Here is a 12,744-nt window from a genome sequence, read left to right as displayed (position 1 = left end):
TGTACTGATTACTCGAACGATCAATTATCAGTGTTGGTGAGCCAGACCTCTGTGGTTTTATATGGGCCACACTTCCGAGCTCTCTTTATGGGCTACATAGCTGTGTTGGATCCATGTTCTTTTATTCTGCCGTCTTTTTGGGTTCCTTGGCGCTTGATCCACGTCTCTGTTGCTTCACTGGCTAGACATCTTGTGTTTTACGGCTACGTCTCTGTCGCTTCACGAACTAAATGTATATATATATATATTTGTTAGATTCATCTGATTAAAGAAGCAAAACTATACAAATGTTATATATAAAACCTTTAAACAACTAGCAGTTACTTACCAAATGTTAAGCCTCGGCCCGCATACTTCCGTTAGTCACGGCCTGGATGGTCCTCTTCGCTCGTATCTGTTTACGTAGTAGATGTTACGTCATCGATTCCTAGGACAAGTCTCCTGTAGTAGTCGCTTCAACTCAGAGGGTTGAAGCGGACTCAAGAAGCTTACTTCCTGCGCCACGTCTTCGAGCGTATACCTTCAAAATCGTGAAAAACCAATATAATTTTGTTAACTTCTCGCAAGAGTTGTCGGCCGGAGCCAACATTGCGTCTAAACGCATGGGCTTGGCAGAGTTTAGCTCTTGCCACCAGGGTTTGGATGTTTCACAGCCGTTGTAGATATGGATTTTGAAGGCGTCTGTGGCATTTCCGTTGGTGTGGATTTGGTGTATACAAATATGACATTGGAAATGCTTTGCATGGTTCTGCGGGGGACATGCGATCCGTAATTGAAGTGATGAATGGAGAGTGGATCGTATCGCTGTAACCATTCTGCCTTATACAAAGCTCTCCAAAGGTGTTTTCACATTTTATGTGAGTAGAGCGCTGGAATTATCGGGAGTTGCTTTCTTGCTTTTTGCGGATCAAGGAATTGAAGGTCTCCTCATCAGAGGATTTCTTCTCTGCTTGACCGAGCGGAAGTCTTGCTAGCATTTGTTTGATGTGCTCATGATTGTGTCTTGATCTATCTCCAGATGTAAGATATGGCCCTTATCCCAGTGAGGACCTTCCATGAATTGAATAGGCGGTTTCGGTTTTCATGAGAGCCTAATTCAAATGCGTGAAGAATTAACCCGAAGTTATACGATTCGAGTGTGGCTATAGTTTGTAGCCTGAAAAGTCTGTTGCTTGATACGATATCATTCATGTGATGAAGCATTTGTATTCTGGGACTGGGAGTACCAGCTTTCGTTGTTACAAGGGACATCTATCAACACCATCGCCCGAGGTTCTATGAAACGTGTCAGTAGCTTGATAAGGCCTTAGCGTTCTTTGCGAGGACTCGCATCAAGTTTTGATTTGTCGAATCCTGGGATATTGCTTAAATTTGGAATCAATTTTGTCAAGTTCTCGGCAGCCATACTCGATCTTCGTACACCGTTTAGGAACTGACAAGGATGTTCGCTCCTAATACTCGGCTTATTAAGGCGATGCTCTGATATCCCAGTTTTCGGGTCATGGCTGTGAAGTTGACCCCATTTACTGAATATGTCGTCAGAGTCTTAAAAGATGAAATCTGAGATGATCTTACTGAGATTTGGCATAGCTTCGAAAGAAACCGAGAAGTTTAGTCTTCTCGTAGCTTGTTCTGCTATTGCTTACTCGCTCGAAAGCTGTGATTATTATGTCGGATTTTACAGCCATTTATATCATTGGGATATATGTTGAAATCATCTGCGAACGGATGGTATATTATGGTTTGTGGTTTGCTCTGATGCCAAACTAGAGGCGATAGGGGATTTCCTTGCCGTGTGCCACATTGGAGAGATAAGTGAGGCCCTTTGCAGTTATTTATAAAAGTCTTGTCTGACTGTTCCGTTATGATCAGTAGTATTGATCGAAGTGCCAGGGACCCGAATCCCATTTTGCAAGGACTTTCTGTATGTGTGGATAAGAGATGCGGTCAAAAGCTTTCGTGGAATCGGCCATTGAAACTGCTTGGATAGGCAAACATGACTTTCATATCTGTCCTTTGATGGGCGACGTCATGGGAAAGAGTTCCATGGTGGTTGATTGATTTTTGGTCTTGCATGAATCCTCGTTGGTGTTGGATGACTAATTTGGGGAGAGGGTTTGAGTTCTGGAAACCACCGCTTTTCTTTTTTAGGGCTGTGTTGGAGAGCGGAATGGGTCTTTGATTGAATATCTGCTGAATTCACGATTCCCTTTTTGGATGAGGGTCATCTATACGTAGCTGAGGATTTCGGGCAGGTGGCCTGTAATTATTATTCTGTTGGCGGTTCGTGTTAGGATTGGTCAATGCTCGGCCAGCAGTGTTCCATGATTGAGTATTGTAGTCTGTGTGGACCCGGTGGGGCGGGTTATATGAGTGGTATATGGCCCGTCTGTTTAAGAACCAGATATATACATATCTGTAGTTGGCCCGTTTGTTGTATCAAGAACGAGATATATATATATCTGTAGTTGGCCCGTCTGTTGTATCAAGAACGAGATATCTATTACTTGTAGTGGCCCCCTCTGTTGTATTGAGAACGAGATATCTATTACTTGTTGTTGGCCCGTCTGTTGTCTCACGAACGAGATATCTACATATCTGTAGTTGGCCCGTCTATGGTTTCACAAACGAGATGTCTATTACCTTGAGCGTCTGGCTACTTCTGTTGCCTCACGAGATATCTACAATCTGTAACTGGCCCCGTCCTCCAGAACGAGCTGTCTATATATCTGCAGTTGGCCCGTCTGTTGTAACAAGAACGAGATATCTATTACCTGTAGTGGCCCCCTCTATTGCTTCACGAACGAGATGTCTATTACTTGTAGCTGGCCCGTCTATTGCTCCACGAACAAGATGTCTATTACCTTGACTGTCTGGCTACTTCTGTTGCCTCACGAGACGTCTTTACGCCCGCAGTTGGCCCCTCCAGTGCTTCGCCCCACAGACCAGGCCGCGCAGCGGTCCACAGGCAGCCGCTGCCTCACGCGGCCGTGCGCGGTCACACCAACACCACGCCCACGCCGCTCCCAGCGCTGCCCACCTGCTGGCGGCCGTCGAGGCCGCCGTCGATGGGCTTGGCCCTGTAGTTGAACAAGTAGTAGTGGAGGAGGCCGTCGCCCGGGCCGAACTTGGCGGCGTCGATGAACAAGGTGTTGTCCTGGCACGTCAAGGCGTTGAACACGTCCACGCCAAAGGCGCGTGCGGTGATGAGCGCGTCCGTCACCAAGCCCGTCAAGCGCGCCTGGTACACGGGCGGCGCGGCCGTGTGGCTGTCGGTGGCGTAGTAGAACAAGTACGCCACGCCCAACTCCGTGTGCACGGCGTGGTCCAACACCGAGAACGGGAGCAAGTAGTACGAGACAAAGTCGCAGATGCGCCCCGCGCGCTCCACCACGTACGCCTTGACCACCGCGCCGCCGCACTCGCCGCCCAAGAGCCAGTGCGCGAGCTCCGCCTTGCCAAACACCTGCACCATCTGGAACCGCTGCTGGTACGCGTGCAAGAGGTCGAACACCTGGTCGAGGTCCGCGGCCTCCATGGGCCGGAACCCGGGCGTGCGCGGCGCGGGCGCGAGCGTGTAGCGGGCCGCCATGCTGGCCTTGGTCTGGCCCGGCGGCAAGGGCAGGAAGCCCACGTCGTGGAGCTTGGCCCAGTCGAGCGGCCGGTGCGTGTACCGGCACGTGGCCACCGGCGACGGCAACACCACGCCCGCGGTGTAGAGCGCGTGCCACACGCCGTGGCGGTTGACGCGGCGCGTGATCTCGCGGATCAACACCGGCGCCAAGCGCTTGCTGCGCAACTTCTTGTGGACGCACAAGAAGTTGATTTCCACGGCCGGCACCGTGGCGCCGGGCCCGGCGAGCTTCAACGTCACGGGCACCGCGGCGACGAACGCCACCAACGTGCCGCGGCCCTGGACGCGCACGCCCACGAGCCAGTCGCGGCGCCAGCCGGGCGGCTGCAACGCCCACCGGAAAAACGCTTGCGAGTACTTGAACCGGAACGTGGCGTCCTGGTCCTCCACGTAGTGGTCGTGGAGGAGGCGGTAGACCTCGTCCAACTGCGCGGGCACGTCGATGTCCACGGTGGCCCACTCGAAGCCCGCCAAGAGCGGCAGCGGCGTGGCGGGCACGTCCTGCGCCGTTTTGGCGCGGTCGATCGGGCCCTCGCTTTGTACCTCCTCGCCTAACGCGGGCACGGGCTGCGTGTTCCAGAACTTGTGGTCCGCCATGGTTTTCTGCTGCGGGGCGAGGAGCTGGAGGAGCTCCTCGATCAGGCGCGGTTGTTTGTCGGCCATTGTTGGGTGGTGGTGGTGGTGGTGGTGAGAAAAGAGGTGAGAAGAGAGAAGAGAGGTGAGGTGAGAGGTGAGGTTGTTGAGTGAGTGCGAAGTGAGGTGGAGGTGAGAAATGGGGCCGGATGGCAGGACGGGGCAGGCTGGGGCCGCGCAACGGGCCTTTCAATCTCAGATTTCCAATTCATGGATGTACGGTCCTGGGGATTTCTAGAATACGACTATTCTCGAAAACCCGTGAGGGCGGAAGAGAAGGGGAGAAAGTTTCAATTCTGATTCAGACAAAACATAACTCTTTTCATAATACTGTTTTGTTTTTAAAAGCCGTTGTTTAATGTATATGATGGTAGAAAGTTTTTCAGTATTGCTTGCTACTAATTCAAACATTGTATAACTTGTATTAACCATATTATTTGAACTTTTATATTTAGACTTATTTTATCATAAAGCTCAGTTTAATTGGTATTATTGTATCAGCCTTGGAAGTAAAATTTTCAAATCCAATTTGATTTAAAAATCTGAATAAGAGGAGAAAAAGATGTTTTGAAAGATATAGAAGAGTATCAACACCATTGGGTTTACTTAAACAACTTTCATATTCTATAAAACACTTTTTATTATCTGTATCAGCGATTTTTTCTGTTCTAAGAAAAGAGCGAACCGACAGACTGAAACCAAACTTCATTAGTTGCATTAAGTAAGTCATTCAAAGGAGATAGGAGAGTGCTTGATTCGATAACAACTTTATGACAAAATATCACAACTATATATTTTTCAAATCATCAGAGAGACATGAGTAGATCAGACTGAGGGTGAAGAAAGTGAGAGCTTTAAGAGATCTACTCATGTCTAGTGGCTAATGAATTCACATTTGTTATAGAAAAGAATGTGATATGATATGATATAACAAATGTTCTGTTCTGACCATTCTTTACATAGTGTTATAATAGAAAATATAAGGAAAACATCGGCTGTCCAAATTTTAGAAGTCATGAAAGAAAGAAAGAACCAACGAAAAATGGTACAATTAGAATCGAAAACATTGGTTTACCCCAAGAAGGTGTTCTCAGTCCAATCTTCAGGTGAGCGAAATCTAACATTGTCATGGACAATTCGATTTTCATGTATCAAATATCCACGTACAGAATATGCGAATTGGCAAGTTACGTAATCCCATGAAACATAAATTACGGTTTAACAGACTAGTGGCTTTGCATAAAGAATTGTGATTATAGGTTACGTAAAAATATATTCCCCTTTCCCCGAAAGGCAGGCTTGTTTTAAAAATAAAATTCTGAACTACGAAGGGGCTTAACAGACATTCAAATCACAAGGGAAATGTAGTAATAAATATCAGCATATCGTACATCAGTAAGGTGCTTATAAAACAAATCCATAGAATCTCTCTATGGTACTAAACTCATATCTTTTGATATAGAATAGCCCCCTCCGGGTCTATCACCGGATACGGAGAATTTTAAAACACAGCTCTTGTATAAGTATCATCAGTTTATATCCAGCTCCTATCTCTCCCTGTACGGAAATTGTTCCCTTGCCACGTGGGAGGTGCCTACATGGCGAATACCACGGGCCAGGGCCAGGGCCGCGCGAGCTGGTCGCATGGGGCCAGAGGCAATGTATATTAGCCAGTGGGAGAGTTGGATAAATTTGGGTGGGTTTGGGTGGGATTAGGTGTGAACTTAAATAGATTTTGGTTTAGATTTTGACTTGGTTGGATTTGGGTTTGGATTTGATTTGAATAGATTTGGATGGATTTGGTTTTGGATGGATTTGGTTTTGGATGGATTTGGTTTTGGATGGATTTGGTTTTGGATGGATTTAGATTTGGATAAATTTGGATTTGGATTTTTTGGTTTGAATATATTTGGATTTGGATTTAGATTTGGTTATGGACTTAAGTTTGGGTTTGGATGGATTTGAGTTTGGATAAATTTGGATTTGTATAAATTTTGATTTGGAGCTGATTGGATTTGTGGATAGATTTGAGTCTGGATAGATTTGAGTTTGGATGGGTCTGGGTTTAGATGGGTTTAATTTGGATGGGTTTGATTTGGATCAATTTGGGTTTGTATAGATTTGGGTATGGACTTGAACAATTTTGGTTTTGGTTTGGATTTGGATATATTTGGATTTAGACTTGGATAGATTTGGGTATAGACTTGAATAAATTTTGGTTTGGATTTGGATTTGGTTAGATTTGGATATGTTTAGATGGATTTGGATTTGAATGAATTTGCCTTTGATATTGGTTTTGGGTTTGAATGGATTTCGATGGATTTGGCTTTGGATAGATTAGTGTTTGAATTTGAATTTAGATCGATTTGAAAGAATTGGGTTTGGATTTGGATAGAAGGTCTGGATGGTTTTGGGTTTGGATAGATTTGGGTTTGGACTTGGATTTGAATGTATCTGAATTTGGATTTAGTTTTGGAAAAATTTTGGTTGGACTTTGATTTGGACTTGATAGAGTGGATTTGGATAGATTTGAATTTCAACAGATTGTTGCACTAGTTATTGAAATTAGTACGAGTGAAACCTTCCATTCACATAACTGGTAGTTGGCCCTGTCAGAGAAGGCCTTGGACAAAAGCTACCATCTGCGGATTATGGCTAAACGCTGCCAAGTCAGAATCCATGTTTAAAGCAACGCCACCTACTTGCATTCGGATGTTGAGCCAGACTTCAAGTTTGCATAGCTTACTGTCATCTATGGGAGTAGCTCACAACCAGAATTCATGGAAAGGCTCCTTGTGCGTTCTATAAAGCAAATGGTGTTCGAGATTATTTGTGAGGAATATCTTGAGTCAAATAGTTGCAAAAATCATTCTACAGACAGAAAACCGACCCTTCTACGAAAAAAACACTTCACGTTTTGTATGCATTTGTCTTTCAGTTGGCATGAGCGCTGACAAATGCAGTGGCGTCGTTGTTTGTCAATGATGTGCTCAAAATATATATGAAGTTGAGAAAAATTGAAATCCATAATCTTAGCTATTATTCAGACGAATACGATGACAACTTTGAGATTACAATCCTTATTCCCTTCTAGCACTCGGTTCACTTCGGCTGTTTTTGATGTCTTTGAAATCTACGAACTCATGTATGGGATAGGCGACTTTATTTAAAAAAAGCCTAGATTAAACCGAAGATATCAATCATCTTTGCAACGTCACTTGCGCCATGATTTCAACATTTCGAACATTTTATATGATCTGACCCAAACCATTTACTTTTTCAATTATTCTATGTTGGAGGAGGATCGGAGACTTGAATATCTGGACCTCGACGAAGACTCACGAAAATTGACATGACCTAAGAGGGAGACTTTTCCAGTGATGACTTCGAGGCGAATTTTGAAAACGGTGTTGAAAGTGCTCAATGTGTGCGCCACATCGAGTAATCTACAACTTCGATCATTCACGGTAAATTGTGACGGTGAGAAGCCCAGAAAATCTTCCATTCACAATGATTTGACAGAACAAAAGGAGCTATGTTTCAAAAATTTTCAAAAATGACTGCCGAATAAAGGCAGTTATCCGAATTCAATCAAACCTACTTTGGAAGCTGGTTCTCTTTTTGAGCTATGGCTTACCAAAGGCTATTTTGCAGTTGGTGCAAGAGGCTGTTCATATCACAAACCACAAAGCTGTTCTCAAAACTCGGATTTGAATTTGGATTTAGATTTAGAGACATAAAAATTCGTTATCAAAATACACTAATAAAAACGAATTAAAAGTATTCTTCTCTTAACGCTTAAGTGGAACACACATACGATACATGAAAAGGATCGAGTTTGAAACCCTTTTCAAGCTATATGCTTAATTTATCTCGTGAGTGAGCGGGAGAAAATTTGAAGCATGGGAGTCCAAGAAGCCGGAGAAAAGTTGACCACATTTCAGTAAGTATCAACAATCACTTGATAAGAGTCCAAAACAACTTTTTTGACAGGTTACACAAAACCTTATACATATCCCCATTGTATTTATAGTCAAGAAAATAGACAGCTGTGGAAATGACGTGGGCAACTTGAATCTCTCGACTGCTATTATTTCAAAAGTGTAAACAAACATCTTTTGATTCATTTCACCTAATCTAGATTCTTTCCCCAATTCCTGGTCCTGAGAGTTTCGCAGAAAAGATTCCAGGCGTTCACGTCCTCTCAACTATACTTCGATAAATGGTAAAACTTCACATTTCATCATTAAAACAGTGATATCCAAAAGGTACTTATTTTCTTCCTTTTCTCACAGATCTTTAGTATGCTTCAGTGCTCACGGTTTCCCCATGCAGAGATATTACCTAGCTAGCTGTCTATACGGTCATTTATATTTCAATTAGCGATTGTTGTCCCAGCTATTGGCTTCATATCTAACCCTTGAAGACATAAAGTAACTCAAGATAAATCGCTCTCATGCTAGCTCCATTATAATAACAAAAATGAATATTCTTAAATCCTAAAAACGGTCAGGTCTACCCACAAGTAAAGAAGAGAGGACAGAGCTAGCAATAGGAATCCGTCATACATTTATATTATGATAAAGCATACATATGTGGAATAATGAAAACTAACATTTGAATATGTTAGATTATTATCATTTTCTTAGGCAATACTCATGTAAAATAACTCTAAAATGCCTAATAATTTATTTATTGAAATGAAGGGATATACGGGAAATATCGTTGGCATAGATTTAGGTCTACTCTTCTTTTCTTTTTCCAAGAATAAGGAAAAAAAGGGACCAGTGGAAGAGAAGCAAATCACAGTACAAAATAGAATATATAAACTTATATGAAGTATCCCCCAAATTTGCTAAGGAGCATTTGGGATGCTGCAGCTGAGCTGGGTGTGAGAGGAGGGCACATGGAGGAATCTAACGGATGGTATTAGTCAATTAAATAGAGTTGTCTCATTAATAAAGGAATAATTGTGACTGAGATATGATTGGAATGACTCAAACATACCGTTATGTTGTAATCCATATAAGTATATTACCCTTTGCAAAAGAAGGCTCATTGCCAAAATCCGAATTTAATTCATCACTTCAGGTTGTTTATCTCATATCATAGATATCAAAGTTATATTATTGCCATCAGGCCACAGGTCTAAGCTGGAAACTGAGGACCCTTGAACATGTGGATGAGTTCACCCATCGCGTACACTTTTACGCCGTGCTGTCCGATTTCAAAACTGAAGATCTTGTACATTTGTTGATGCTTTCCATTCCATGGTCTACCACTGTCCATGCAAACACACCATGGTCCCGTGCCTCAGTCCCTTTGGCACTTTTTCGTGTTGACTCCAAGCTTTTTTTTGTTCGTCACCCACAATCGGATGGTCAAGTCGAGAATCGGAACAAGATGATTGAGACATGCATCTGGCTTACGCCGGTCTGCGAGAGAGCCCAAATTCCTAGCCATGAGCGAGTTTGTTCTAAACGTTCAACTTTTTATGTCTCTCACCAACAAAGCTCTACTGAGGTTGACTTTGGTTATGTTTCCGTCCGCTCCCACAGTGTCTCTTTCCCTCCAGCTACCTCACGACTCATTCGGCAAGCTGTTGATATTACCGAAATACTCAATAGATTGCTTGACACTGAACTTGCTGCTCATTAAGCCGCTTTCTCCAATTTTCGGTATTGCTATGACCGACGTCACAAAAATCAACTATTTTCAGCCGGCGACGAAGTCTATCTCCATCTTTCGTCTTTCGTAGTTTGGCAATCAGCTCGACAGTCAAAATCTTGCTGTCTGGCTCAAGTCACGTTCCGTATTTGCTGGGCCGTTTGCCTTCTCTACTGTTATAAGTTCACTTAATTACGAGCTTGTCATGTCCCCTACCCTGGGACACCCAGTTTTCCATATTAGTCACCTTCGACTCAAACACAGAATTCCGGAGGAACACATTTTTATTATTTATTTTCAGATTTTGATGAAGCAGTATATCGACGGCTCTTTGAAAGCTGAAGCTACGGAAATTGTGGGTCATCGGAAAGTGGCCACAAGAAATGAATCAAAATTCCCCGGGTCATTTTCAATTTCGAAGATCGCTGCGGCTCCGCTGGCCCCACAAATACTGCCCGCGCCGATCTGGCGCTGAAGCGCTCGCCCTAATTATGGCCCTACATCTCGTGGCTCCAGCCGGCCTGGCCCTGAACGCTCGCGCCATTAATCCTGGCTCCATACGTTCGATCTAAACATACAACAATCATTCTCTTCGAGACAACAGAAATACGCCGTGATCGTCGCTGTTTTTTCCTCAGCAGCCAGCAGAACTAGAAGTCCACGCGTTTTCAGCAGTATTAATCTGCCATGGTCTTGAACAAGTCAAAATGGGACCACAAGGCCAAAATCCAGTACTTGAGAAAACATAATCTCACACGGCCAAAACCCACAGCGAACGTCAACAGGCCGAAATGGTCAGCCAAAAAATCGCAGGGATCCCAGGGCACGGCGTGGCTTGACGAAGAAGACGATAGCGACTGGGACCTGGAAGACGAGGCGTTCTTGAACCATTTCTACCCACAAATATCGGAAGACCATCTTTCGGTGGAAAACAAGCAGAAGCTCAAGCGGCAAATCATCAAGATCGTGAAAGCTCGTGAGAATGGCGAGCCTGAAGTCCAGGAGCATGCTTCTGATGAAGAAGATGGCATCTACTTGGGTGCAAGACCGGTGCTTCACGAGGCAGAGTCATTTCCTGAAGACGAAGAAGACGCTGAGTCCGGCGAAGAATACCTGCTTGAGATCGCCGATTTGGAAACCAAGCTCAGTGAATTCGTGGTGTCCGACATGGGCAAGCTGGGTAATCGCAAAATGCTCAAAAACAAGATCCTGGACAATCTCTTGGACGAGTATGGCCTAGACAGCTACGCCAGCACCGTCAAAACCACCGATTACAACAACTCGGCCAAGCTGCAGTTCCGCAACGTGGACCGTTTGACTGCTGCCGACTTGCATGGCTTCCGAATCGGGGGTCCGAAAAACGAGCCTAAACAACCGAGTGTACAGGCACTAGATGCGACAGAACTCGAGGCACATCGTGCCAGGGCCGAAAAGCTCCGGCACGTGAAGTTCCATGACCAGATCAAAAAGAAATTCGGCGACGAGCCGGCGAAAAAAACCCGCGTGCTTGAGATCAACAACTTCAATGCCAACGATGAGATGCAAATGGCGGCGTTGAATTCCAGACTCACGCTGGACAACGGGGCACTGCATCGAGCAACAAGCATGGATGAAGACTTGGACGTGCTTCTTGGCTTGGAAAGTGGGGGCCAGACGCAACAGCCTCCGCTGGAGTCCTTGGACTTTTTGCAAGACACTCTACCTTGGGCGGGATCCCTGAAACGAGAACCCGCAAGAAAAGAGACGAAAAAAAAAGAGTCACACACTGACTCGTTTTTGGACGATCTTTTGGGGATCTGAGGATCGCATGTGGGATGTCTAAATCAGGGACCACAGCCAAGTAGATGGCAAAACAGCAGATCCGCCTAAGAGCGGTGGAAAGTTTGACGGAACAGGCGAGTAAAAGTAAATTTTGAGGCAGCGCTGTAAGAGATTGAATGGAGCCTGACAGCAGTATCGACCGGGCTGTATCAGTATCAAGCTCGTGCTAGCTAAGGGGCATCGAGAGCTGCAAGTATCTGATCAAGTTGATTGCGTAATCATCGTGGACACGCGAAAAAAGCGCCAGAAAGTCTTCAGGTTCCGGGCCTTCCAATTCATGGATTAGAGCTGACTGGAACTCTGCATCCGTTACATTATGGTATGCAGCGGTATTTGCAGAAAGGTCATATGGCCGGTTTAAAGAATGAAGGGCCGCATCTGTAATCTGAAAACCGACTGTGGTTATCTGCTGTTTACATACCGGCTGTCTGATTCCCGACTGTCTGATTATTGGCTGTCTCACCAATAACTGTCTGATTATCGAATGATTTCCCAAGGGGCTAACCAAGCAAATGGCCATTGGCAAAGACCCAGGAAGCCCGTCGATTGGGTCAACTTTCCGTTTGCAGCCAGTGAAACAAGCTAGCTTAGTCAAGCCAGTATCCACCCAAATAGCTGGTCTTCCGAGGAACACGAAAAGCAATCTTCAAGCCACAAAAAAGACGACAATCAGAAGAACACAGAACCACTGCTTTGCACTGCAATGAGCAATATGCAAGAGAGTTAGATCCATGTGCCTTCATGACGGGTATCAGCTCACATGCAACGCGAGCACTCGGGAATTACCCTCGTCTTTGTTCCACCGCTAGAGAGGAAATGCAGACCCCCCTAAACCAGAATAAAAGTGAGCGGGAAACCAAAGCTCCTGCTTCATCATCGATGGTATCGCTTTTTTTCGGGCCAGCCTATCTATCCCAAACCACCAGGCTAATCACTTGGTTCCGGGCGTGCACACAGCGCGCGACAAAGATTTTACCCATCGCCGCGAT

General features: G+C 44.9%; 5 protein-coding genes across 5 annotated transcripts; 4 read left to right on the top strand and 1 right to left on the bottom strand.

Moving 5' to 3' along the window:
• Positions 1-2,472: 2,472 nt before the first annotated feature.
• METBIDRAFT_117883 (uncharacterized protein) lies at positions 2,473-2,933 on the top strand. Its single transcript, XM_018854090.1, has one exon. The coding sequence runs from the start codon at positions 2,633-2,635 to the stop codon at positions 2,867-2,869; it is 237 nt and encodes a 78-aa protein (XP_018714587.1). The 5' UTR covers positions 2,473-2,632; the 3' UTR covers positions 2,870-2,933.
• Positions 2,596-4,346, bottom strand: NMT1 (glycylpeptide N-tetradecanoyltransferase). Its single transcript, XM_018855638.1, has one exon. The coding sequence runs from the start codon at positions 4,295-4,297 to the stop codon at positions 2,999-3,001; it is 1,299 nt and encodes a 432-aa protein (XP_018714586.1). The 5' UTR covers positions 4,298-4,346; the 3' UTR covers positions 2,596-2,998.
• Positions 4,347-9,314: 4,968 nt separating this feature from the next.
• METBIDRAFT_117839 (uncharacterized protein) lies at positions 9,315-10,032 on the top strand. The gene has a single exon (XM_018854084.1). The coding sequence runs from the start codon at positions 9,524-9,526 to the stop codon at positions 9,923-9,925; it is 402 nt and encodes a 133-aa protein (XP_018714585.1). The 5' UTR covers positions 9,315-9,523; the 3' UTR covers positions 9,926-10,032.
• METBIDRAFT_117840 (uncharacterized protein) lies at positions 10,033-10,515 on the top strand. The gene has a single exon (XM_018854085.1). The coding sequence runs from the start codon at positions 10,140-10,142 to the stop codon at positions 10,407-10,409; it is 270 nt and encodes an 89-aa protein (XP_018714584.1). The 5' UTR covers positions 10,033-10,139; the 3' UTR covers positions 10,410-10,515.
• METBIDRAFT_117841 (uncharacterized protein) lies at positions 10,516-11,828 on the top strand. The gene has a single exon (XM_018854086.1). It carries the CDS (start codon positions 10,622-10,624, stop codon positions 11,732-11,734), a length of 1,113 nt encoding a protein of 370 aa, XP_018714583.1. The 5' UTR covers positions 10,516-10,621; the 3' UTR covers positions 11,735-11,828.
• The last annotated feature ends 916 nt before the right edge of the window (positions 11,829-12,744 follow it).

The sequence above is a fragment of the Metschnikowia bicuspidata genome (assembly GCF_001664035.1).
Source record: "Metschnikowia bicuspidata var. bicuspidata NRRL YB-4993 chromosome Unknown METBIscaffold_1, whole genome shotgun sequence".
Taxonomy (NCBI): domain Eukaryota; kingdom Fungi; phylum Ascomycota; class Pichiomycetes; order Serinales; family Metschnikowiaceae; genus Metschnikowia; species Metschnikowia bicuspidata.
This window is presented reverse-complemented; position numbering and strand designations above follow the sequence as displayed.